The sequence below is a fragment of the Chrysemys picta genome, chromosome 8 (assembly GCF_011386835.1).
Source record: "Chrysemys picta bellii isolate R12L10 chromosome 8, ASM1138683v2, whole genome shotgun sequence".
NCBI lineage: Eukaryota > Metazoa > Chordata > Testudines > Emydidae > Chrysemys > Chrysemys picta.
In genome coordinates, this window is record NC_088798.1 from 92,904,388 (window position 1) to 92,932,252 (window position 27,865).

The following is a 27,865-nucleotide window of genomic DNA, read 5'->3' on the forward strand; positions in this document are numbered from 1 at the left end:
AGGTTTAATCCATCTTTTGTTTTATACTCTATTTACATTCTACCTCTTTGTTAAAAACACCAGGCTCTGTTTATTGAGTTAAAAAGGACATGATTGAGCAAGTTTATAACATTTATAATGTAGATCAAATTGAGTTTAAGGGGGAACTGCCCCCCCCCCCAAAAAAAAAAAAACCCACCACATAATCCACTTTGTTAAGACATTTTTCAAAAATACACTGCTCCTCTAGGGATATTTACTGAGACATTCTTGGTTCAGAAGTATTATTCTAAATTCTCACAGTCATAACCAGGATCTACCTCATGATTACATCAAATGACACAAAATACCAAGATGGGAGTAGTTACACTTGTAATAAGGCATATAGCTCTAGGAGCAATAAAATTTGCCCTGATTTTCTGTAAACCAAACAAAGCAAAACCAATCAGTCATGATGTTATAGCATAGTCAAAACAGCCTTTTAATAGAAAAACTCCAGCTCAGAAATCCATACTACTGTCTTTTTTGGGCAACAAAAACTTGTGCAAATGGAGTGAACACAAGCTGGGCAAATGAGTGGCATATGCCAATACCACAGAACTGTATAATGTAAAGACAGCTCAAAATTCTCCTGAGGGAGATCAGGCTATCACAGATAGCTTCTATCACAAACACACATTTATTATTTATGACTTCCACAGAAGATGGAATTCTCTCTCAACATGAATTCTATCCAGCTCTAAAACCCTCAAACTAAGTAACATTAGCAAGAAAGGTAGCAGAAATCTAAAGTAATCCTGTTCAGTTATACCAGCGCAATGCCATTGCCTTCAACAGGGTTGCATGAGTGCTGCTGAGACCAGGACAGAGCCTTCTATATCTAGACTAAGTCCATATAAGAGTTTTCAAGATTAACTTACTTTCGCTTCTTTGTTTTAATAGGCTCATCATCATTTGTTTCCTCTGCTGATTCATGATCTTCTTTAACTGTAAAATAAGTTTCATTAACAGTCTTCTAGGTGAAGTAAAGAAAAGTTCACAACTTATGCCTGAAGCCTCTTGCATACCATATAAAGCTGCCTGATCACAATTTTAACCCATTATTTTGAAGGAAATTAGATGCCATTCTTCATTCAGTTTTAGAGAAATATCATCGGAGCTTGATAATTTTTGTCACTATGGCGTTATGCTTAAGTCTCCATCTTGAATTGTCCCTATAAATCATATTGTTATAGCAAGTGCCAACACCCTGGTTTTGTAATATTAGCCACAAAACAATGCTCTTCCATATTCTATTTTCCATTCATTCAACAGAAGGGATTAGTTCTTATGAAATCTACTCTCTAATTACATTTAAAATCCCTTTCCATAACAAGATTTAAGAACTCTATTTTCATTTGTGTTTTATACACTTGCATGCAGAAAATAGAACCGAACCATAAATATACAAACTCAAAATGCTGAGCTCATTCATTTTAGTAAAATTAAGTAATCAAACTATCATCCCTAAACCCAACAAGAAGCCCAGAGGACTGTGTAGGTGGCCCACTTTCCTCCCCCAATGGATCTGACTGTAAGACTGGGATGCAATTTAGCATAAGTTGGAAGAAAACACAACATCAGCAGTTATCAAACAGTGGGTCACCACTCCACTTCATTGGGTTCACCAGGGCAGAAAGCTGCAAGCGGGAACTCCCCAAGCCCCCAGCCTGGCTGAAGCCCCGAGCCCTCTGCCCTGAGTGGGGCTGAAGGTAGAAGGTCACAATTTTTTCTAGTGGGGAGGGGGTTAATGATTTTTTTCTTTTAAGTCCATATGGGTCGCCAGCATAAAAAGTTTGAGAAACACTGCACTCCATGATTTGTGGTCAGTTTTGTATTTTAAAGGAATTAAACATCTACCTCACATTTCCAAAACAAATTGAGGCTAAAATGTGCCTTTGTAAATGCTTCATGGAGCCCATTTATATCTTCTAATTGCAAAGTAATATTTTGCACTACTATCTTTAGAATTAAATCTCCCTTATCGCTCCCCACCCAAAAATAGCCTTTCCCTCCTAAATGCGAAAGTCTATCATTCTTGGATGATTTATTAGAAATTATGCCCAAAATAGTCTTACTTCAGTAGCTTCTTAATGAAAACAATGCTGCCCAACCGCCAGAAATAAATACAATTTCTGATCACTGCAGAATTTTATTTCAGTCAACGTTAATTTAATTCCCTTCTTTCAATGCTCCAGTATTTTACTGTCTTATAGAATCATAGAATATCAGAGTTGGAAGGGACCTCAAGAGGTCATCTAGTCCAACCCCCTGCTCAAAGCAGGACCAATTCCCAACTAAATCATCCCAGCCAGGGCTTTGTCAAGCCGGGCCTTAAAAACCTCCAAGGAAGGAGACTCCACCACCTCCCTAGGTAACGCATTCCAGTGTTTCACCACCCTCCTAGTGAAATAGTTTTTCCTGATATCCAACCTGGACTTCCCCCACCGCAACTTGAGACCATTGCTCCTTGTTCTGTCATCTGCCACCACTGAGAACAGCCGAGCTCCATCCTCTTTGGAACCCCCCTTCAGGTAGTTGAAGGCTGCTATCAAATCCCCCCTCATTCTTCTCTTCTGGAGACTAAACAATCCCAGTTCTCTCAGCCTCTCCTCATAAGTCATATGCTCCAGACCCCTAATCATTTTTGTTGCCCTCCGCTGGACTCTTTCCAATTTTTCCACATCCTTCTTGTAGTGTGGGGCCCAAAACTGGACACAGTATTCCAGATGAGGCCTCACCAATGTCGAATAAAGGGGAACGATCACGTTCCTCGATCTGCTGGCAATGCCCCTACTTATACAGCCCAAAATGCCGTTAGCCTTCTTGGCAACAAGAGCACACTGTTGACTCATATCCAGCTTCTCGTCCACTGTGACCCTTAGGTCCTTTTCAGCAGAACTGCTACCTAGCCATTCGGTCCCTAGTCTGTAGCAGTGCATGGGATTCTTCCGTCCTAAGTGCAGGATCTTTGTGATTAGATCTTTTGTCTGCTTTTTGTTGGCCTGAAAATCTATTCCTGTTTCCTATACTTTTTTTTAACCATTTCTACCTTTCTTCTCAATAAAGATGTCTGTTCCTTTAGTCGGTTTTCATACATATTTTCTTTTATCAGACATAACATTTCTCCTGTCATTAACATCCTCTTTATTCTCTTGGACCTTTTTTCTAAGTACTTTATATATCTGCAATTTACTATCCCAATCAGCTTTTTAACTTAGTTGTCTCAGTTTTAATAATTACACCTCATTTTTCAAAGTCGGCGTACAGTTCTCACTTATTTTTTATGCTCATTTTGAAAATAAGCACAAAATGGAGCTTGTGTGAAAAGTTGTTCATTGTCTCTCTATTAATCCTATGAAGGTGGTGATGGGGAGAATGGGGACTGATAATGATGATTTTCCTCTTACTTTGTTTCTTTCCTTCTTCCATTCCTTTTTTGTGAGGAGGTTCCTGAATAATTTTGTCCACATCAGCTCTTCCAATTAAGTCCTCTGGCCGGTCCCACATAGAGAGACGAGTGGTTGGGTTGTAGAAAAAAACCCGCTCATCACCAGTCCATACCACACACCTAAGAATTTTGAAACAGAGAATGCACATGCAACAAGTTTAATTTTATCTATATTCATTTTATATGCCTGCTTTATATCATCCATGAGAATTGAAAATATGAAGTCACCCAGAAAAAAAGACAATGCTTTCTAATTTGACCTGCAAAGAATTTAGATTTCTAATCTATTCCAGCTATTCACTATCCACTTTACAGAAACAGAGGAAAACAAACAGATGCTAAATGAATGATACTGCAGTTCAACAGGTTAAAAAAACCCACACACTCACCAATCACTAGTAGAAAACTTTCTCTGGCAAGTGGCCTAAAACTTTCAGTTTCTGCAGAATATAAGTTTTTGTTAAAAAACCCAGCTTTATAATGTTGCAAAGCGAACCTTCCGAATGAGAAACTACACAGTACCATCCTACTCACTCAGCAATAGAGCTGTGATTCTGCATTTGATACTACTGCTTTCTCAACCAGCAAAGAGTAAAACTGAAAATATTAAAGTGTCACTGCTACTGATCAGAACCCTGTGGGGGAAGTAAAACTGATTGGATCCTAGTCAATTTTCATTCTGCAGCTGCTGCTTCATAAAACTGTATACAGCATTAGAGAAGCATGAGGAAATATCCACAGGGTTCTCTCTTGCTGCCACAGGCAATAAGAAGGAACTGAGACATGCTTGGGCGTACTCTTCTCTTTATCTCCTTGGACACCTGGGGGGTAGGTGTGGCCTCAAAAGACACTGATAGCTAAAAGAATCTGATCTCCCATGCACTGGGTGCATGTGCACCAAAAATGGAATCCTGTTGACAACCACTTGAAATAGAAAATGTAAAAAAAAAAAAAAAAAAAAAAAAAATCCACCAAACAGAGGTACAGAGGTTTTCCCACCAGATTTTCTAATCTGTATTGTATATATCCACCATATATTTTTATCATATCAGGAAGCCCCTTTGGAATACTTGTGTATACATTTCTTGTAAATGGCAGACAGATCCTTCCAAGTACCCATGATTTTCTTTCTTGCAATAGGTTCAATGATCTACTATTTCACAGCATGATTACTTTCATATTAGCACACTGACCAGCAACAATTCCAAACTGAAGGGCTCCACTGTGGTTGACAGATATACATCCAAATGTCAAACGATATTTCCAGAATTCCTATTAACATTAAGATCTACAGAGATTTGTCCTTCACAGTCCTATTTTTGCTTCCAGAGATTCGGCTTCATTTCCCTCAATTTAGAGATCTTGCAATAATACTGTTAATATTACTTTGAAGTCTGAAGTATATTTCATTTTAGAATTTCAAACAACTTTACAAATCTTAAGCTCCATTCCCCTTGTAAGCCACATACAGTATTGGAACCATTTAACAGACAGGTAAGAGGCAAAGCAAATTATCTAATTGGCTCTAGGAAACAGAGTCAATGAAAGAGCCAGGAAAGAATTCAGGAGTCCTGACTCCCAGTCTCCTGTTCCAACAATGAAGCAACACTCCTCACCAACAAGATATCTGCTGCAACATACTACAGGGAAAGGAACTGGAATACAATAGGTGTGCACTGGGAGTTAGCTACATACCATGGGGTTCCAGGAATAGGAGTAGTTGCAACTGGTTTTGCTTTCTGAGCTGCTTTTTCTTCTTCAGTCATTTCTTCCTCTTTTGGCTCCTAGAAGGGAAAAAAATAAATGTTGTAAGAGTCGGCCATGTTCTCTGTTCAGCTATTTCATTTATAGCCAATTGACAGTAATGTGGAATTAAATTTATTTATTTATTTAAAATAATGTTAATCAACAGCCTCAATTATATTCACAGAGTTTAAGGCACGAAGAATCTATTAGATCACCTAGTCTGACCTCTTATATATCACAGGCCACTAATTTTCACCCAGTTCCCCATATATTGAGCCCAATAACTTGTCTTTGACTAACACATAACTTTTGTTTCGCTAAAACATGTCTTACAGAAAGACATCCAGTCTTGATCTGAAGACGTCAAGAGATGGAGAATCCACCACTTCCCTTGGTAGTTTGTTCCAGTGGTTAATCACCTTTACTGTTAAAAATTTGTGCCTAATTTCAAATGTCAATTTGTCTGGCTGCAGCTTCCAGCCACCAGTTCTTTATCTGCTAGATTCAAGAGCACTTTAGTACCTGTACTTTCTTCCTGTGAAGGTACTTAAACACTAACCAAGTCACCTCTTAATCTTCTTCTCAATAAGCTAAAAAGGATTGCGCTCTAAAGTCTCTCAGTGCAAGTCATTTTCTCCAGCCCTCGAATCATTTTTGTGGCTGTTCTGCACCCTCTTCAGTTTTTCAACATCTTTTTTAAGATGTGGACACCAGAATCAAACAGTAATCCTTTATCATTCTCAATAATGCTACATGTTGATATAAATATCATCTCCCTACTCCCCTGTCTATACAACCAAGGATCACATTAGCCCTTTTTGCCATAGCATCACACTGGGAGCTAGCTACACTGAGTTACTGTCCACTATGACCCCTAAAACCTTTTCAGAGTCACCCCTTCACAGGATAGTCCACCATTCTGTAGATATGGCCTGTGTCTTTGTTTCTAGTTGTGTACGTTTGCATTTGACTGTATTAAAACACATTTTGTTTGGATTTCTTGGTGACCTGGGCCCATTCAGATTGGTCCATATGATCATTATCTACTATTCTGCCAATCTGTGTCATCTGCAAATTTTATCAGCAGTGATTTTATATTTGCTTCCAGATCACTGATTAAAATGCTAAGTAGTGTCAGGCAAAGTACCAAGCCCTTTGGAACCTCATCAGAATCACCACAATTGACTGATGATTCCCCACTGATGACTACTTTTTGAGATCTGTCAGCTAGTTCTTAATCCATTTAACATGCTCTATTGATATATTGTGCTAATTATTTTAATCAGAATGTAATGCAGTACTAAAGACACAATGTGGGTGAAGCAATATCTTTTATTGGACTAACTTCTGTTGGTGAAAGAGACAAGCCTTCATGCTCCTCAGGTCTCTCTAATGTCCTGGGACCAAAAGCTACAACAAGGCAGTACTAAGTCAAACATCTTACAAAAGTAAGTATACTACTTCTTTGAAGTTTATCAACCAAACTTGTAATACCTCAGAGAATTAAATCAGGTTTGATTGGCATTAATTATATTCCTGTCCTTTAATTCTTTATTGTGTTCCCTTTCAGTTTTTCCGTTATTTTGCTTGGGACTGATGTCAGGCTAACTGACCTGTTTCCCAGGTCATCCCACTTGCCCTTTTGGAATAATGGCACAACAGTAGTACTCTTTTAGAATCATCTAGAACTTCCACAGTATTTCGAGATTTATTAATAATTAAAACAAGCAGGTGAGAGATCTCCCCAGCCAACTTTTTTAGGAGTCTTTGGAGTAAACTATCCAGGCCTGCTGATTTAAGAATGTTTATTCCTAAGAGAAGTCATCTAACATCCTCTTCAATTACTAATGGACTGGAAAGTACTTCACCCTCAATTGATATGACTACATCTTGCTTCTTTCTAAATAAAGAACAGAAATATTTATTGAACACATCTGCCTTTCCTGCATCAACAACAATTTTACCATCTCCATCTAGTAATGGGCCTATAATATTGCTAGAATTTCTTTTGTGCCTAGTATGTTTAAAAAACCCTCTTTCTTAGTATCTTATTAGTTTTCATCTGTCTTCTCAAATGTAACCATGTTTTGATTATTATGCTACACAGTTTAGTTTCTATTTAAGTCAAGACCCAGATTCAGGAAAGCCCTTAAGCCACATGCTTAACATTGATTTCAATGGAATTTAAATATACTTAAACACTTGCCTGAACTGGGATGTTTCCCCGAATCAGGGCCTAAATGAAGAGATTATGGTGAGATGTGTTTTTAAACACTGTACCTTAATTACATAACAAAAAAAACTGTACACAAGAAAAAGTTTTAGTTTGGTTACTGTAATTTAAGGGAAATAAATGTACTTTACTTTTACAGAGGTTCTCTATGATGTGACTTTCTGACAAACTAAACTTATTGGTTGTATTGTATACAGGAAGTTTTGCTTTTGTCTCAAAATTATGAAAATAAAGAAAATACAGAAACATGCATCTCTTTCAATATTTCAGACATCCTGATATCCACGGCAAACTGAGTTGCTGAATACATCAAGCAAACTGAGTTGCTGAATACATCAAGAGAAATGACTTTTTATAAATCAGAATGTATTTAGAGGTAAGACTATTTTAATTTTCAAATTCTTACTGACTTACCACCTAATTCATCTCTCTATATTTTTCTTTTTAAAGATTTTTTAAATTAAAAAAAAAAATCACTAAATGTCATGAGAAAAAAAATACTATTTTCATATCACCCCCAATAATCTAAGAACTCAAATTACTAACCATAATCTCTTATCAATACGTGTGCATCATATATACACAGAAAGATTTTATTTGGTTGCAAGGTCTTTTACCTCTTTTATCAGCAATTTTATAGGTTCTTCTTTGGGTTCCTCTTCTTCTGTTTCCATTGGCAAAGGCTCCTCTGTAGGTTCTTTAATAGGCTCTTTAATCTTCTCTTCTACTTTTTCTGTAAGAAAAAGGATTTTTTTTTTTTTTTAAAGTTTGCCTACAGTAACTTACAATTTTTACTGAACTCATCAGATTCAGTTTATCAATGTGGTTTTTCAAGTTGTACTTTTTTTTTTTGGCCATTCTCTCTTCAGAGAATTAAGTGTCATCCTCAAAGGGCCAGATTCTCTCCTGTGCCAGGATCTGCTCAACATGGGGGAAAAGGGGAGGCAGTTAGGGTTCCTGATCTCACGGTATCCCAGCCCCAATGTAAGTTAGTCTTCCCTAACTTATGGCAGTTAGTGTATAAATTGCTGTAGTGGACCCTACTCTTCCGCCCCCCACCCCCATATGCCCTCCGCCCCCAAGGCAGAAGTTCTGCTGGGAGAATTATCAACTTGGCAGCTGAAGCCAAATTCTGGTTGCTCTCTGTTGTTTAGATGTTGTGAAGGAACTGGAATGGGGCAGAGAATCTGACCCAAAGAACAGGCATCCTGGCCATTCACTGTAGAAAATAATTTAAATGGAATCCCTCTAACACCCTGCTACCCATATAACGGCCCTAACAAGATTCAAGTGACACAGTCAACTTTAATTTTGAAACTGGCTCATTTCTAAAAATTTAAGTTTGATAGAAAACTGAATTTTTTTATTTTCTGGCCTTTTCAGCAAACAGGAACCTCACAGACAATACAGGGGAAACTGACCAAATACAAGTAATGCTAAACGCACAAAGTAAACAACCTGTAAGAGAATATTCCTCCCCCCCCCAACTTCTTTCTTTTATAGGAACTGTAAGTGCTGCATGTAAATACAGTAGAGAGAGATGTGATTTTCAGGGTGTGTCCCTGTGACAAGAGCTTCAAATTCAGTCCAGTTTCCTGAAGTGCTCATGCACATTCCTTGTTTAGCAGGATAAATTATAACTCAGATTCTACATATTTCTTAAAGCAGGCTACATGCAAGGATTTCACAATTGTAATTAAAACTGCCCTTTAGCAGCCTACATGTCTGTTCTTATACTTAGTCCCAACGCCATTAGGAAATATTAGAAGTCAAAAATAAGACAAGGAGGTTACATCAATAGAAACAAGTCACTTGGGAAGAATAGTCAGCTAAGGATGTTAACCATCAAATATTATAATCAAGTGAGGGCTTGAAGTTGCACTAAATTTTAATAAAAGAATATTGTGTGTGATAGAAAGAGTTATTTCTCTAACCCCAATACAGAGACTACTTCTTCACCTAAAATCCAATCAACAAATATTGGGGAAGAGGAAGTTATTTGAATGCTTTGACTTGCACTGCAGGCTGCTCTAGTGGGTCTTATCTGATGCAGAAGGGTTGCTATCAGCAGCACACCATCCTGGCATAGACTTCCTTTGCAGGCTGTTGCCTTTTTAACAAACAGCTTGTTGTTTATATACTGTTAGGGCACCCTTATTTTCTGGATTCGTTTTTTGTTCGTTTGTTTTTGATACTATGTCTGGTGACAATAGGTCTCAGAAAGGAGTTCCCTGCAAGATCAGCTGCTGTCTATCTCCTTCCCTTTCATGACATTAAAATTTGGTTAGGGAGTGCATGGGTTTGGGAAGGGAGATGACAAGTCTGCAATTTCTTTGGATGCATTAAGAGCTACAAAATAAATGAGGGTGAGCTAGATACTCTTGCTCCAAAAAAAACTGCAGTTTGTTGAACTTCTCTAGAATAAACTACACATTTATCAAGATTCAAGAGATATTAAAAATTGAGAATGAAAGTTTTAAAATGCACTTTGGAACTTTAAAGAACATCACAGAAGAGGTTGAAATACTAGAAAGCAATTTTAAGCAGACACACATTTGGATACCAAGAATTCTGCACAGGTTCCCGAAGCACTAGAGAACGTTTTATACATTAAGTTTTGATGGAATACTCAAGTGAAGGGTGCAGTCCAGTTTCCGGAATGGACAGCTCTTGCCTAAAAAAGACTGTACAATGCAACTGCAGAGAGACAGCCTTCTGAGCATTGTTCTGCACCTATTACTTTCCTTTAAAATACATTTTATATATTTGGAGGATCTAGAAAATGCTTCTTTATTCAGGGAACCTAATTCAGATGTTCTCTGTCTTAAGGACCTCTCAATTCAGGAGAAGTAAGCTGAGTTAGTGAGAACTGAATTTTTAACTAGGTCATAGGCAGCAGTCTTAACTAGCATGGTTGAGAGTTATTTTAAGCAGGTGTGTTTATGTATATATATAAAAATTCAACCAAGAGGGAAAAGGAAGAACTACCTGTGCCTGACTAGACTGGTGAAGACTAGCAAAAATGTTGTAGATACTAGAATCAGAATGTTTGATGGGATTTTCATTCTCTAGTCTTCTTTTTGGCATTATATTTGGATCATATTTGGGGGGGGACGGGACTCCCCCCTCATGGATGTAATTTGGGTTAAATGAATTTGGGGTTATGGAATATAACCTTTTCTTTTTGCTAATTTAATTTTGTCCTATCATCCCCTCCCTTTCTCTCCATCCCAAACTCATTTTTCTCAATCTCTAAACTTTGTGCTTTCACAGATTTCCATTCTTCAATGCGTTTATCATTAGGATGTAAAATTACATATAAAACATTTTAAAAACTAAAAAATTCTTTCCACTTTTTGTCCTTCCACAGAGATCTTTTCAAGCATACTAGTATGAGAATACAACTTCTTTCTCTTGGAAAATAAATGCATCATTCATCTAAGTGTTCCATGATTTGACAGCAATGAACAGCTATTACCATAGCAGAAAACAAATATGTTTTAACTCTAAGACCTATACCCAATTCAAAGTTAGCACATTTTGGAAATCCTAATTAAGGGAGAAGAGGATTAAAGTAATTCTCGTTCACATTTTCCAACAACGTTTATAATGTTAAGTCGTAAAAGTGATCATACCTAGTTGTGGCTGGATTCTAAAATCGAATGCTGTACCTTTCTCTTTTAGTTCTTGGGGTCTTTCCCATGTTGATTCCAAAGTCCTATTGTTATAATAGTAAGTCTTCCCATCTGCTGTTTTGTACTCTGTCCATTCAGAGACTGCTGTTGCTCCAGCCAAAGTAGCAGGTGAAGCGGCAATAGCAACCTGAGGATGGATCATAGGTACAATAGGAGGAGCCATTCCTGGCAAGACACCTATATAAAGGAGTAATAAAAAACAAAACAAAAGAGCGAGTGACAATGAAACATCATTTTGTGACACAAAAGCACCAAAATACTGTTTTACGATAATCAACTAAGCATATAGTTTAATATAACTTTAAAATAAGTTTTTTTCCTAGTTGTAATGTCTTTTAACCTGGGACCAAAAAACCAAACCAAACCAGTACATTATTGAAGAAACAAGTAACTGTTTTTTGTATGAAAACACATTTGTTCCTGAAAATGGCTTATTTTCAAACAATGCACAACCTTGAAATGAAGATTTATTCTAAGACACGCATACATCACATACATACTAACATGCAAGCAGTCATGTTACTGTACAAATGGAAGTAGAAAAAACACAAATATCCCACACACACAAAACAGAACTAAGAAGTGTGGGCATGAAGAGGTTCACATTTATCGCAGAAATCAATGATTAAAATAATGTGAGTTTGTGTAGTTTTTTTGTACTAAATAGGCTAACACTAATAACTCATTAGAAAAGTTGTTTGCTGGCCAATATATTTTCATTTTGACTTTTTTTGGTAATAAAAATATATAGATCCACTCATTTGGGGAAAGCAAATAAATAAATAAAAGATAAACAACAACATTCACTACCATGCCAACTTACAGACAAAATGAACTAAGATGGTTTTAAAAATTACCGGTCTTGGTGGTAGCGACTGTCTTTACATACGGGCAGCTGACTATTTGCATCATTGCTACACCTGTAAAATGGATAAGCAAGCATGTTGGAAAGCTGCCATTGTATGTTGGCAATTACTGGGAGTCTGAATAATATGAATTTTCCTGCTACAATTTAAAATGCCATTTTCCAATAGAAAAGACAGATCCCAGGCAGGAATATGTAAATTCTTCTTTGTTCCAACATATTATGAAAAGTGGTGCCAGATCAACTATAAAACTAGTTCTAAGTTACTGCAACATTTACTGTTTTACATTGAACCAGCAGTTTAAAATGTAACATATATTAGGACTTTATAAAACATTTGAGAGAGGATTCAAGGGTTTAAATTCAGTGTGGGGTAGAATCTCACCCGTCTCTATGAGACAACGTTACAGGAGATTGTGCTGAGGGTAGTTTTGCGCATAGCATTTGCCCAGAAGAGGCCAATAGAAGCAGCTACAGAAACTCATGCAGTCACTGTCAGTTTCATTCTGCTCCTACTCCAGCTGGAAAGAAGGCAGGAGCAACAGTGGAGGTACAATTTTAATCAATTAAGACAAGGGTGAGAGTGGTGGTGGCAGCAGCAGCAGTGAAAGCACAATTTCAACCGGAAAGGAAAGAGGAGGTGATGGTCATTAGGGAAAGGCATTGAAGCTGAAAGAGAAGAGGCAAAGGCATGGCCCACACTAACCCCCCACTTCGAACTAAGGTACGCAAATTCAGCTACGTTATTAACGTAGCTGAATTCGAAGTACCTTAGTTCGAACTTACTGCGGGTCCAGACGCGGCAGGCAGGCTCCCCCGTCGATGCCACGTACTCCTCTCGCCGAGCTGGAGTACCGGCGTCGACGGCGAGCACTTCCGGGATCGATCCCAGAAGATCGATTGCTTACCGCCGGACCCGGACGTAAGTGTAGACCTACCCATAAAGAAAAAGCTGTGAAGGGGTGAAGAAATATACACAAACAAAGAAGCTGCATTGGTGGGTCAGTGGTAGGAAGTATTAGCTCTGTCACAGTCTGTGGAGCTACATGGGTTAGGAATGCTGTGAAGACAGAACATTTAGCCTTTGGGAAAGGTAGCACCATGGACTGCTTTCTAGCTCACTGAAGAAATGACACTGGAAGGTATGGAAACTGTGACATCTAATCCCCTTCAGTGAGATGAAAAATCACTAGGAGAGATGAGAGAATAAAAGGGAGGAAAAAAAGGGATTCCAGAAGACAGTTCATTTTAGGGGGAAGGAGTCATGACTGTATAATATTTCTGAGTATCAATCCAGTACTTTCAGACTGCTAACTGAAAAACTCAGAAATATACCCCCAGACCCTAAAATGTGTCAATTCCTACCATATAAAAGAGGTAAGAGGTGGGAATTCCCACAACACAAAATGAAATTAAACCCCTGTATTTATAACCAAAATAAATGTTAATTTTATTTATCAAAAATCTAATATAGAAAATACACTAAATATACTGCCAATTTATTAAAAAAAAATCTTTTAGAAAAGATCAAATCTCAGTGCTCTTTAGTTTTGAATTCTTTTATTAACATTTCTAATAACTTTATGTAGTATGAATGAATGAAGATACCGAAGCATTGAATCAAATGGTATTGAATGAAGTGTTTGTCTAGTTTTGTTGGGTTTTTTTATGATACAGCCTTTGAATGAATGCAAAAGTTTTGTTTTGTTAAGGAAGTTACAGTATGTCCTAAAACTAAATCAGGATAAATAATGTTATCTGTCTGATCACTGAAATTGGTTCTACTGCTGCGCAGACAGACTTCTTAGCAACTACAGAAAAAAAAAAAAAAAAGCTGTTTCCTCTGACAAATTTTTAAATGTATAGATAGTTTTTCACATATGAATTAAGAGTAAGCAGACCGATTTAAATTTAGTATCATAAGATATTAACACAATGGAAGAGTTAATTTAGTATCATGCCACAATATGCTGCAGAACTTTAAATGTCAAGATCACTTGTCAATTGCACTACTCAGCTCTTTTTTAATATGAAGTGATCTCTCTGGATGGCTTCACGTTCATCACTGCCTAACACAAAAGAGCTACACACTTATGCTCAATGTGTCTTTTCAAATTCTGCTAATATTTTAACGGGATCATTTTAGCTTGTTTCTTAAAAACTCATCTCTTCAGGCATTTTATAGTTATGGTGGGAATATTCCAAGGCTTTCTAGAAACATCACAAAAAAAGTACAACCAAGTCAAACCAAATTTAGCTGAATTAAAAACCAAAACAAAACATAGTTTTGTTCCGTAATCAAAGAGAATGTGTATTTAGAACAATCAAAGAAAACAAATTCAAAATGACATGGAGTCCTCCCAGTTCAATCCAATGTGTTATTTCCCAGTGAAAAGGGAAAATGGGTCAGGTATAAGTCTTCCAGAACTTCAGAAACTATATTGATGTTCTGAGAGAATTTGAGGAAAATGTTCCATCAGATAACGATGTTTTTTTGTTTGTTTTTCACACTTCCCTCTTCTTTTCCAGTGTCGTGTTCAACGTGGGAGTTTCTGCACTGGAAACTTACAAAAAATACAAGTGTCCATTGTTCATGGCCAGTTTCTTGGATATTGAAATTGTTTCCTTATTGTATTGATCATTCAAATGTTGCCTACCTGTTTACACTTAATAGCAGTGGAATATGCATTTTACATGAAAAATATTGGATCCTTCATCTTACACTGATCATTTGCTGGTGGAGGCAGGAACTGAAGTTAAGTGTAGTCAGACTTTTTTCATCCTGATTTAAGCTGCACATTTTAAAACTTAATAATTAGTTATTCTTTTCCCTTAACTCCCCAAAATATGTAAGAATCTACTCCTGAGGGCATTCTGCACCAAAAAAAAATTATGTGCCAAAAAACTAGAAATTCTGCACACAATATTTTAAAATTTTGCAAATTTTATCTGTCAAATAAACATGGAGGCTCCAACATGGGATTGGGGATCACAGGCCACGGGTTGCACAGAGGTGGGAGATCACTGAGCAGCTACCCCTCCAGACAGAGACTCAGTGGTGAGGCTGCACCTAACCCCGACACAGCGCAAGGACCGGGCCTGTTCCAGAAACACCTCAGGGCCCTGCCCCTCTGTTCCAGATGCACCAGTGTGGACGGGCAGGCTCAGCAAGGTAGGATCCAAGTGTGGAGGGGCTCAGTGTGTGGGGATCCAGGTGTGGGGTGAGAGGGTTCTGTGTGGGGTAATCTGGGTGTGGGTGGCTCAGTGGGGGATCCGAGTGCGGTGGAATCTGGATGCACAGAGACTTGTTGGGGGGTTCTGGGTGTAATGGTAATGGGACTCCGCAGGAGGGTGCAGGTGAAGGTGGTTGGGGCTCAGCAGGGGTAGGGGGGTCTGAGGTGGGGTCCAGAAGCTGGGGGAGTGAGGCTCAGTGGGGTGGGGATCCAGGTGCAGCCGGTTGGGGCTCGGTGGGGTGGGGATCCAGGTGCGGGTGGCTTGTTGGGGTGGTCCAGCTACAGGAGAGTGGGGCTTATCAAGGGGGGTTTGGAGTGCGGGGGTGAGGCTGAGCAGGAGGGTCTGGGTATGAGGAGGTCTGGATACTTGGGGGTTGGGCGGATGGGAGAGCAGCTCCCTGTACAGGGATCCCTACCCCTGCAGCTGAGGAGTGATGGGTGAAGGAGCCGGGGGAGGGGGAGGATGCAGAGCTTCCTGCAGCTGGGGGAGAAATCTGGCTGTGGGTCTGACCCGGCCCCAGATGCCATGCAGGGAAAGAGGAAGTCCCGTCCTCCCCAGCCTAGCTGGGACAAGCAGCTGAGCCTGGCACGGGGCAGGAGCGACCAGCCGGTCTTCCTCAGTCCTGTCCCCTGTCTCACAATGATTTCTCTCTCTGCCAGCTGCCCTGGACACCCAAAACATACTGCTGGAGAGGGCCCCATGACTGCTCTTGTGGCTTCCCTTTGCTTCCCCATCAGAAAGTCAGTTTTCTGCAGGGAAGCAAAGAAATCCACAGGGAACATAAATTCTGCGCATGCGCAGTGGCGCAGAATTCCCCCAGGAGTAAAGAATCAGACCTCTAAATTACTTTCCTAACATTCAGTATCAACCAGACGACTGTCCTCAACCTGGTATAATTTTGTCTTGTTTAAGCTGATGACTTCCCTATAATTCCTTTTTAAAACAAAATTGTGGTGTTGCATCACTCCTACAAAGTTGATTTTTTCTAATCATGACTCTGAAAAAGACTGGTCATTTGTGGTGGATAATCAGCTGAACATTAGCTCCCAGTGTAATGCTGTGGCCAAAAGTGCTAATGTGATCCTGGGATGCATAAACAGGAGAATCATGAGTAGGAGTAGAGGTTATTTTACCTCTTCATTTGACAATGAGTGACTGTTGCTGGAATACTGTGTCCAGTTCTAGTGCCCACAATTCAAGAATGTTGATAAATTGGAAAGGGTTCAGAAAAGAGCTATGAGAATAATTAAAGTATTACAAAACAGACTCAAGGAGCTCAATCTATTTAAGCTTAACAAAGAGAAAATTAAGGGCTGACTTAATTACGGTCTATAAGTACGTACACAGGGAACAAGTATTTAATAATGGGCTCCTCAATCTGGCAGATATAAGTATAACACAATCCAATGGTTGGAAGTTGAAGCTAAACAAATTCAGACTGAAAATAAAGTGTGAATTTTTAACCGTGACAGTAATTAACCATTGCAACAATTTGCCAAGGGTTGTGGATTCTCCATCATGGACAATTTTGAAGTCACGATTGGATGTTTTTCTAGAAGATATACTCTAGGAATTATTTTGGGAAAGTTCTATGGCATGTGTTATAGAGGAGTCAGACTCACTAGATCACAATGGTCCCTTCAGCACTTAAAATCTATGAACGTGGACTAAGCTTCAACATGAGCCCCTACAGCTCAAGTCTTTTTGCTCATTTTCCGACACTATGCCTGGTGGCTGCAAGAGATCAGGCTTGGGAACACTTGATATCAGTGTTGAATTGTAATACTTTCTGCTCTGAATATGTATGCAGTGTACTTGTAGCCGTGACGGTCCCCGGATATTAGAGAGACTCTAGAATATGTAATTCACTTTTAGTCTCCTCTCTAGTTTTATTCCATTTCCTAATGCACATTTGTGCATAAGATTGAAGCTCTAAATCCAAGTAATGAAGTGACAGCAATGATTACATACCAACCATGAATTCTGCTATATGAAAAAAATGTAGTGCTAGAGCATCCTGGCAATAAACTATTTTTACAGTTGATGAACAGTCTCAGAGTCACTTAGAGAATTAATCCAGCTCTTCATTACTTTGTATGGGACTGGAGTATAGACATGATCCCTTAAAAAAAAAAATCCATTTATAAAATGCAATTTTCAAGTGCATGCTAATTCTAATTTATTTGTATTATCCAAAACAAGTATTTTACATGTTTAAATAACTACTTTCTAATAACTGTATCAGAAAATTAAATATGTAAAAAAAGAGTTTCAAGTGACTATTACTTAAAAAGTCTGTCCACTAAACCTGAATTATTTCAGAAAACATTCTAAATGGATTTTAGAGTAGCAGCCATGTTAGTCTGTATCCGCAAAAAGAACAGGAGTACTTGTGGCACCTTAGAGACTAACAAATTAAATGGAGAGGATTTAGGCAATTCCATACACAGTTGACACGAGTGCAAACAAATTGACAACATGGACACATAGTTGACAAGACAACTACAGTTTACCAATTTACCTGGAAGTGGAATAGGCATGCCAGGAAGGGGAACACGAAATGGAGGTACCATTACGGGTGGAAAAGCAGGAATTGTTGCTGTTGGCTGAGGTACTGCATGAGGAACTGCAGGAGGCAACGTCTGTGGGACTTGCTGGGGTACAGTCTGCACAGGTGTAGCAGAAGGAGTGGAGGTTGAAACACTAACTGAAGATGTAGCAACTGAAACACCTGAACTTGTGGTCTGGTCTTGTGTTGTCGGTGCTGATAAAAAAAATTAAAAAAAAGAAGAAAAGAAAAAAAACTTGTAGTTTTCTTAAATGGTACAACATGTGAACTGTAAATAAGTGAGCTTTTACTAATATTTCCCTACACAAACTATACAGTATTTCATCCCTTACTGACACACACATAAGGAAAGGATGCTCGCTGGAAAGAAAAATCCCTCTCTCCACCCTGTGACATTACATTATTCCAAAAAAAAAAAAGGTCAATTTTTATTTCTTATTTCCCTTGCCCCCTTGTTTGTATAATGTAACTAACAAATCTCTAGGACAGTGGCAAAAGTTTCTTTGCTTTGTTTACCAGAGAACTAGTATAACCTGTTTGGGTGATAAGTGAAATTTGAACCTCTGCTCAGATTGAGACAAGTAGGAGGGGAAAGTTGTACAAAACCTTGAATGAAGGAACTAATGCGCAAAGAATATTGTTGTTTAAACAATATAAAGGCAGCAGTTCTGCATGTGCATGTACATGACAACAGTGTGATATTCTTAGATTATGGCCATGCAACTGTGATTCAAGTGTGGAGAAATATCTGCACAAAATTTGTATAATCAAGGAAAAGTTTAGAAAAATGCTTTCAGTCATGGGCTGGAAGAATTCTAGTGGCCTTCAGTGCCTCCTAGTGGGTAAATGAATATTAAACATTCAGTTCAACATTTCTTGCAGGATGATTCGAGTTAGCTTTCAACAGGATGCTAATGTTGCATATCAATGTGTGGAGTAAAAGGAGGAAAAGTGGCAGCCAATGCGTTTCAAGAATTAAACTTATACTAGGCATCATTTTGATTTATTTTACCCTGGAAAGCAATGTTATAAATTTACAAGATAATACAGTGCAATGATGGAGAAATATCACTTTTCTTGTACTAAGTGATTATGTTTAGATATTAAATTTTTGTCATAAAAACAGAAAAACAGATTGCAAGGAAATTATTTTCTTCAGTATTTATTAAAGTGATTAACTCACTTTTTCAATAATATAAAGATACTTAATATTTAGTATATATTTAATACTATTCATCTGCAATTCTAAAAGGGTGAGAGAGTTATTCCTGTTTTAAAGGTAGGGAAACTGAGGCATACAGAGATTAAATGATTGCTCAAGGTCACACAATAAATCAATTGCACAGTCAGAATTAGAACCCAGCTCTTCTGACGCCCAATACTTTACAGACTGATTCTGAATGCTGAGAAAATTGATCTTTTAAAACACAAGCTTTAGCACCTGACCACAGGCATCAACATTAACAGTCCTTCCTTAAGAACAAAAGCAAAATTCATTAGTGCTTGGTGTCAGGAAATTACATTTTTGGCAGCCAAGAGTCAAGTCAACTTCTACATTATTCTATTAAGTTACATAAAAGGGGCCTCAGTATAAAGATATGCCTCAAAAGCAGAGAAAACTACAGTGAGTAAACTATGGATCTCAAAGCTGATATGGAATGGAACCTAAACATTTGTCTGATTCTTGACCATTGTTACATATTTAACAAATGGCTACACAGCCTATAAAATAATGCCCTACATACTACACTTAAATATATCAAGAGACTAGGCTAGGTAGTTACCTTCCAGCTTTCTAGATCTAGTGAAATAATGACATAATAATGACTCAAGATGAAGAGTCAACTGTAAGATTATTTGCTATGGCTACAATCTAAATATATACATTCTACAAGGTCAGTCCCTTATTCCCTTGGGCTGCTGTGAGCTGGAAACATTGTAGTGGTTCAGTTCATGTGAAGAGCAATAGTTTTCAAAACTACAGTTCATGGATCATTCATCAGTAAACCTCAGAACCCTCTCCTGGTTTGTTCTGTCACGCAAACACAAAGGAACTGAAGCACTGGGATGCTCTGCAGGATGAAAAAGCAGAAGTTCTGCTCTACAACAATCAACTCGGCTTGTTCCAGAGGCAGCACTGACATGTCCACCTCCTCAACCAGAAGGGCAGGTTGGATCCTGGAGACAGGTAAGATGGGACACCTTGGTGGAACAACCCCTCCCTCCAAAATAATGTCTGCCCTTTTCTAAATAAAGCATTTGCAAGTTTTGTTGGAAGTATATCGATAACCAAACAGACGCTTAATAGTTATTTGAGAACATATGGGTAGCAGCAGCAGAAAAGACAAATACCTAGCAAAGAAGAGGGGCCACATGTCACATTAGGTCTTTACTACAGTATTTCCTCTAAGGTAGCATTTGTTTCCCACTCTCACAAAGCCTAAGAAACCCACAGTAACTCACTGGAAATGGTCTGTGAAATTGAAGTGGCTGTGGTTGTAGTGGAGGTCATGGAGGACTGAGGACTTGACGATGTGGATGGAGACACTGAAGATGCAGGACTACTGGTTGTTGGTGTGGAGGCACCTTGGGCTTGTGCCTGCGCCTGGGCTTGTGCCTGAGCCTGAGCCTGGGCTTGGGCCTGCGCCTGGGCCTGGGCTTGTGCAGCAAGCATTGGTGTCAGTTCTGATTGCTGAATAACCTTTACCCCATCTGGCTTGGTCCATGCAGACTCACGCGTTCGTGCATTATAGAAATAGACCTATAGAGTAGAAAAGTCATTATCAAACAATAGTATGTTTTCACAATGAAGGGCCTAGTCCCCCATTCTCAAATTATGAGGGCAAAAATTAATATCTCTATGAATACGTATTAATAAAAGGAAATGGCTCTGTTTTGCCTATCTATTCAGCATGACAAAAACAAAGACTCTTACTATACACAATCTGCAGCCTCGATGGCCAAGATCAACACACCACCACCAATGCAAACAAGATCATATGTGGTAACATGGTAACAGTCACTCACTATTCCTGATAGCTCCTTGTTGTATTTGGTTCCAGTCTTACCTTGCCATCTGGAGTCTTGTTTTCTACCCATATTTCTTCAGTGGGTGGCATAGTTGGAGTTCCCGGGGCAGTGACAGGTGGCATCCCTGGAGGAAACATCATACCAGGAGGCGGCGGCATGCTACCCATGGGAGGAGGCATGAATGGTGGCCTCTGTGTAAATTCATATAATAGTAACAATGTCACAGGACTGCCATATACAGTTTGTGTTCATATTCAGAATCACTTGACTGCACAGCCTCAGCAAGAAAAGACTTAGCAACAGTGTTCAGTGCTGTTCTAATACAGTCCACTGAAACAATGTTGCAATCTCTGGCCTGTTCTACACTTAAAATTGAGATTGACATAGCATACTCAGGGGTTATGAAAAATCCTCAGCCTTGTGGAAGAATGCTTCCATCCACCTAGCTCCGTTGCTTAGGGAAGTGGAAGGCCCCCAGTGACAGAAAATCCCCTTCCATCTACAATACAGGGTTAACAGTGGCAGACCTACAGCATGCAGCCATGCCACTGTAGTGCCCATAGGGTAGCCATGGCCTCAAATAGCAATACCAAGGCAAGGGCCACATCTTATGACAAGTCAAACCATAGCACAGAGAACAGCTTTAACAAATACTTCAAGCCTTGAGGTATAAACTAAATGCAGAGCAGCAAAGAAGTGGCTGTAAAAAGAGAAGAGGCATGGGGTGGAATAAATGATTCCCCCCTCATTGAAGAGAGAAATAAAAAAAATATCCCTACAGGAGATGCAAGTGAAAGAAAACAGGAGAGAGAACGTGCTGAATAACTGTCTTCCAGGCATCAATAGCTAGAAATCATTTGAATTCACTGTAAAGCCACAAGACAATTATACAATGAGATATACAAAGTGGGGTACGAGCAGGTGTACCACTGCAGAAGCAGACAATTCATTACAATCCATTATACCTTTTAATTATCTACCTGCTAATGGTTTACTATTAAGACATTAAGGGGAAAGTGTACAAATTCAACAAAGTAGAGATATCAGCTGTGAATATTTTTTTTTTGTAAAGCACTTAACAGATGATCCAGCAGAGGATTAGTTCAACTTAAGTCATTATTACTAAATGTCCAAAGGTAGCAAAAAAATCTTAATTTTAAAATGCTTAATGCTAATTGGATACACCCCAATATAATTCTAAATTCTTATTTCATGCATGCCCCCCATAGTACGTGAACTTTTAACATAGTGATACTCAGACCTCGGTGGTTCAGGAGCCAAACTAGAGATCAACATTACCCAAAAGAGCATCAGTAGTGTGAATTCATTGCTTCATTTACTATACATTCATATTTAAACAGTAATGCAGGGAAAATATTTAGTTTATATGTATTCTCACAGAAAAATGACTGACCAGGTATTACTGTTTTTATCAATTACAATTGGTTAACAACATTATAAAAGCATCCTGATTGGTTAATAATTGAATCACAGTGCTTTAATATCATGTGTTGCAAAGAGCTGCAGGAGACACATTAAAGAGCCACTCATGGCTTGCGAGCCTCAATTTGAGTATCACTGTTTTAGCATAATCGCAAAGCAACAACTCTCCTGTTGGTAAGACTGAGCATTTCTTTCTGTTTAAACTATCGACTATTCTAAGTATTCTAAAAAACATATGTATATTCTGATTGTTTTGAAATTTGCTGTGCTAGATAGTGTAAGCAGTTCAAATTTGGGGTCATTTGAGCCAGGGGTCCCCAAAATACAGACCCCCTAAAACACAGCATTTTACAAAATCATCTGGTTAGTCTACTTTTTTTGTGCAAAACTGGACTCAAACTAAGGCTCTGATCCGTCCCAAACTGATCTTAGTCACTCAAGATTTATCTTAGCATGTGCCCCCTCCCCCCCCCCGGCCCTTTCAGGAAGCAATACTGAAAAAGTTATTGAGGGCAATGTTTGTAACTCTAGTTTGGCACAAGCATCATGGATGCATTTAAACCTATATATGCTGCGAGACATGGGACTCTGTAAAAACAGGTCTGCAGGCAGCCTGCTGTGAGAGTGAATAGGTGGCTCAAGATGACATGCTGTCATCACTGGACCTTAGCTGCACCCAGGCACTGAGAGTTTAAGGCCTACCCTAGGCAGTTTTCAGGAAATGCATTTTGTGCAAGTTCCTTGCTCTCTGCCAGCATTTTGCAGGGCTCTTTAGAACATTTCACCCAGAGGTCCAAATTTCTGGTTTAAAAGTGATATTTTAAAAATGCTATGAAATCTACATGTAAACTCTGCTTTTACTTTAAAAGTAATGGCAAGAACTTAAAAACAAGACAGTGAAGATAGTAAGTGGTTAGGATAACGTAATCATGACTCAGTCTTCACCCTTTCCTGAACAATGGAATTTAATGCGATCAAAGGAAAGCATATCCTGTGTCATCTGGTCAAGGGTTCTTGATACACAGCTCCACTAGCATGAGCTGATCATAACTTCTTCTGATTCTTATAACTTTTTTGGTGGAGAGCAAGGGAATATGGAATGTGTGTGTATGAATCACAGTAGTGCCGGGGGGGTTGGGAGGGAGTGGGATGAAGGCTCTGCCCCTCAGGGTTGTGCTCTGGCACAGCTACTGAGGAGACAGAACACCCTAGATACCGACCCTTATTTATGTACGAGATCAAACACTATGTCTTTGAAAACCCAGTTGGATGACTTAAAGCTTTGATAAAAAAAATGGGTTTCCAAAAAAAGTATTTTTTTCTACAATTCCTCAACAAATAAGGGATCATCCTCTGAAACCTTTGCTCTCTGGCAGCTCAGAAGCACGAACAGAACATTACCATAAAGGGTGGGCAGTTGGGCACCTTCCCCTCTAGTGACGTGCTTGGAGGGAAAAGAAGTGGAGTCATCTGTGCACAATCCTCCTCCCTCCCTTACAAATACACCTACAATTCCTTCCCATGACTCCTCCACTAGCCTGAGAATCCAGAACTCCCCACCTTCCCCATGCTACCTCCAGCAGTGGGAAAGGTGCCAGGCTCACCCTCCTAAACACCAGGAAATACACAGTTAAGGTATATGCCATCACCACAACACAATCTTAATTCCATTCTCTCTGAGCAAAACTGCAACCCACCCATAACACACATACAAGCACTCTATCCTTGGAGATGCTGCAGAACACTCAGGGAACTGCACCTACAAGCACTGTAGGACAAAGTACATCTCTTTGCTAAGACAAAACTCTGGTTTAAGTCAGGCATAGCAAACACGAGCTAACTACACAGACTGAGCCCACTCCAGAGCAACTAACCCAAATTTGCTAAATATTACAATCCTTTCACTAGACTGGTGGCAATCCACATGACAAGATAACTGTGCACCACTACTGACACACCTCTACAGAACCAGTGTTGAAATTAGGCCTGCTTGATCCCTCAAGGTACATATGCACCTCTTTTCGTATCACAGTAACAACTCTTCCAAACTGCTCCAACTAAGCGATCCACCATTCAATATAACCACATCTAACACAAGGAATTCAGCTGGAGTGCATGCAGATAAATGTTGGAATTAAAAACTGTTGATCACAACACAATGGGACAGTCTCCTTTTTATTCTTCACGTCTTATTATAGCACCACCCTTACTAAACCATTTCAAGTGGCTAAGGTCAGCTCCAAGGAGCAGTTATATTGCGGGGGTGGCATGTACCTTAACTTTCATGGTTTTCTGAGGTTTAATTTGTGTTAGCTCTACTCTTCATTACCTGGTTTTCAGAAGTTAGAGTGTAGTTGAACTTGATGATCTGGAAGGACACCAGGCACTACCAGAGAATTTTACCTCTGCACTACTGGAGTTTTTTGTCAATGAACTCATCTTAACTGTGCACATGATTCCATTATGTTTGCCTTTCGGAACAATGTGAAGGATCTTCTATTAGAGGTATGTTTGAACAACATGCAGTGTGATAAAAAAGGGTAAGATCAAAACCCAATTAGTTTTAACATTTACTTTTTTCTTTTCCTGCTGTAATCACTTCTGAATGCTGCTGAGTTCTTACCACATCCATCCACATCAAAAACAGAAAACCAAACCCATACACTCTTTACCTGTAGATGTGGAGGCCCCATTGGTGGAGGAATCCCTCCTGGAGGTGGCATTGGAGGCATATTAGGATCAAATGGAGGACGTCCAAAGGGAGGACGAGGTGGTGGAGGTGGACCTCTCATCATGCCGAAAGGTGGAGGTGGGCGCATGAGAGGTGGTGGACCCCTCATGACAGCGTTTGGTGGGGGAGCTGGGCCACGAAATCTCAGTGCTTGCTGCTGAGCCATTCTGTGTGTAAAGCCAGAAGAAAACTATTTGTGTTTGCTGATTAGTTGCAGGATAGATTAATTTGTGTTACAAAAAGTGAAACTAGTAAAAGCAGAAGGACATGACAAATTTTGTCAAGTTTCAATAGATAAAATTAAAAGTACGAGTACTTTAATAGGTTTTCCCCCCTCACAATTTAAATTCATTAGAAGTCTGAATGTGATTTTTTTCACTCATGAAAATGAGTGACCTTTAGATTGAACCATCTTAGTACGGACAGGCACTGTGCAAGCTTCCCTCACACAGCTCTGCCAAAGCACTTCAAACATGACCTGAATCACCGTGTCTATCTATAGTCACATCTTAGGCCTCTCGAGCAATGGCTGCCGATTGTGCCAAGGTTTTTAGTTATTTCATAATGTGAATGAGTGTCCACCAGGGACTTGGATGAGACCATCTGCATCCTTTTCACTTATGACCTAACGGAGGATTTGAACTCTGATCTGCAGTGATGAAAGGCTAATATACTAAACCCAATGTGCCACCCAGCCCACTACACAGGCAGCTTAATAAGTGTATATATAGAAAAAAACGTTCACCTTTGCAACCAACAAACGCTCTTCTGATGCTCTCAGGAAAACAATTTTGCCCACCATTTAGTGCCAGTGCAATACCAATGTTGGCATGATGACTCAAAATTGAAAAAAACAAAGGTTATAAGGTGGTGAACGGCAAAACACATGCAACTCAGCACTCAGATTATATAGACTTCTACTTCTGCTGATTTAAGTTTCATATAGCACCTACAGTTTTAGAAACCAGGTGCTGTTTTACATAGGTTTTATAGAGGCAGCCCACTAAGTGGTACATAACTGACCATTGCTACTAACCCTGAGATGCCCAAGAGCAAAACAAAATTAATGTGCTTTGAATGATGCCCCAAAGATCACCAACCTCTAACAGTGATGGAGCACCAAAGGGAGCAAATTCTAAATATAGGGGCACTCTTTACTGAGAAAACTCTTCTGTCAGGCCTGGAAAACATCATCCTAGGAACTGACAATAACAGCATCCCAGCTAATCTTAACGGTGATGAGACAGAAACAAGGCAAATGACAGTCAGAGAGCAAGGTCCCAAACAGCATAGGGATTTATCAGCAACACCATGAATTGTACTGTTAAGACAGAACTATAGTTTTTAGAACACCTATCGCCATAACACCAGGTTATGTGCTCCCAGGAGCCATAATGTTTCCCTAGTCTCTGTTTGCCAGAAGCTGGGAATGGGCAACAGGGGATGGATCACCTGATGATTACCTGTTCTGTTCATTCCCTCTGAAGCACCTGGCATTGGCCACTGTCAAAAGACAGGATACTGGGCTAGATGGACCTTTGAACAAGTATGGCAGGTTCTTCTGTTCCAATTAAGTAAGGCCAGGAAAGCTATTTTACCACTCATGCTGGCATTAGTTCCTGTCTGTTGTACCGGGCATCAGAGAGCGTTACTTTTATTTCAGATTTCTGTTGCGGTACACCCCAATCAGGATGAGAGTCCCAGCGTGTTGGTTGTATTTCAACCCCCCCCCCTCCAAAGACACCACTCCTGCCCCAAAGGATGGACTGCTTTAGTTCTAGCTTTATACAATTACTAACAAGGGGGCAACTCTGCAGTTTGGGATGCATGGAAGGAGAACACGAGTCAGAGAAAAATCAAACATGACAGCCACAGCTGCATTTGCCCCTTGAGGCCCTGGACACCGTGCGTCTCGCCAGGGGACACAGCTAGTGGTGTGCTTAGCCTACAGGCAGCATGCTGCAGGGAGCTCAAACGAGTGGCCAGGCCCGGTTGCGCTGGGAGCAGAGAGGGGTCGCCGGGCCCAAAGGGGAAGCACGGAGGGGGTGGGAAGGAAGGATCGGCGGGGAGGAGAGGGCACAGAGGGATGGCGGGGCCCGGGGGAGGGTCTGCGGAGGTAGAGAGGGAAGGAGCTGCCGGACCCAGGGCTCACGGGGAGATTGCCCGGCGCGCCATGGGGGAGAAGCGGAAGACTCTGCGAAACCACCGCGAGTGAAGGGTGGGTGCGCGGGACCACAAGGCCCTGGGGGAGGAGCCTGCGGCCGCAGGGGTCGGTGGGGGAGGCCCGACGGCCAGGCCGCAGCGCGGGGCGTGTGAAACCCCGCGCTTCTCTGTCCCTGAAGCCCCGCCGGGCTGCGCTACCTGATCTCATTATTGTACCGCTCCGCCGCCGCCCCCGCGTCTCCCTCGCCGCCGCCAGCCCCAGCGCCGCCACCGCCTCCTCGGTCCGCCATCGCCGCCTCACCAGCCCCGCCGAAGCCGCCACCTCCGCCGCCAGGCCGCGCCCCACGTCATTGGCTACCAGGACCGTCGCTCACTACACACATGGGCGGGACCTAACCGGCATTGGCCATCGCGCCCGCCGACTTTGAACGAGGGAAGTAAGGGAAGCTGTGATTGGCTGCGAGAAGCCGTCCCGCTCCCCTCAGTGGCCCAGGCGACCCATGTCACGTGACCCGTGACCCGTGGGGAGACCGGAACTGACCTCACATAAGATGCCAGCCAATCATAAAAACGGAAAGAAAAATACAACCAATTCAAAGATGGGGCAAATAGGATACTAACCAATCAAAGATCAGAATGAGCTATGTGCCGGCCAATCACAAAACACAATGACGTAGCATGCAACCA

The 27,865-nt window shown here is 40.2% G+C and overlaps 1 protein-coding gene across 21 annotated transcripts in view; it reads right to left on the minus strand.

Annotated features, from left to right (window-relative positions):
- TCERG1 (transcription elongation regulator 1) overlaps positions 1 to 27,535 on the minus strand; it is a 47,455-nt gene extending 19,920 nt beyond the window's left edge. For 3 of the 21 annotated variants that reach the window (XM_065554964.1, XM_008175019.4, XM_065554969.1), the window contains exons 1-12: positions 27,377 to 27,535; positions 24,957 to 25,182; positions 20,880 to 21,032; positions 20,275 to 20,572; positions 17,764 to 18,006; positions 12,001 to 12,063; positions 11,120 to 11,320; positions 8,066 to 8,181; positions 7,422 to 7,451; positions 5,165 to 5,253; positions 3,429 to 3,589; positions 900 to 966 (exon numbers count right to left, since the gene is read on the minus strand). In XM_065554964.1, coding sequence (XP_065411036.1) covers positions 900 to 966; positions 3,429 to 3,589; positions 5,165 to 5,253; positions 7,422 to 7,451; positions 8,066 to 8,181; positions 11,120 to 11,320; positions 12,001 to 12,063; positions 17,764 to 18,006; positions 20,275 to 20,572; positions 20,880 to 21,032; positions 24,957 to 25,182; positions 27,377 to 27,468 — 1,739 coding nt within the window. In that variant the 5' untranslated portion in view covers positions 27,469 to 27,535. Of the gene's footprint in view, positions 1 to 899; positions 967 to 3,428; positions 3,590 to 5,164; positions 5,254 to 7,421; positions 7,452 to 8,065; positions 8,182 to 11,083; positions 11,321 to 12,000; positions 12,064 to 17,763; positions 18,007 to 20,274; positions 20,573 to 20,879; positions 21,033 to 24,956; positions 25,183 to 25,760; positions 25,853 to 27,376 lie in introns of all 21 variants that reach the window. The other 18 variants (XM_008175022.4, XM_008175017.4, XM_008175024.4 and 15 more) reach the window with 10 other exon arrangements.
- Between the last annotated feature and the right edge of the window lie 330 nt (positions 27,536 to 27,865).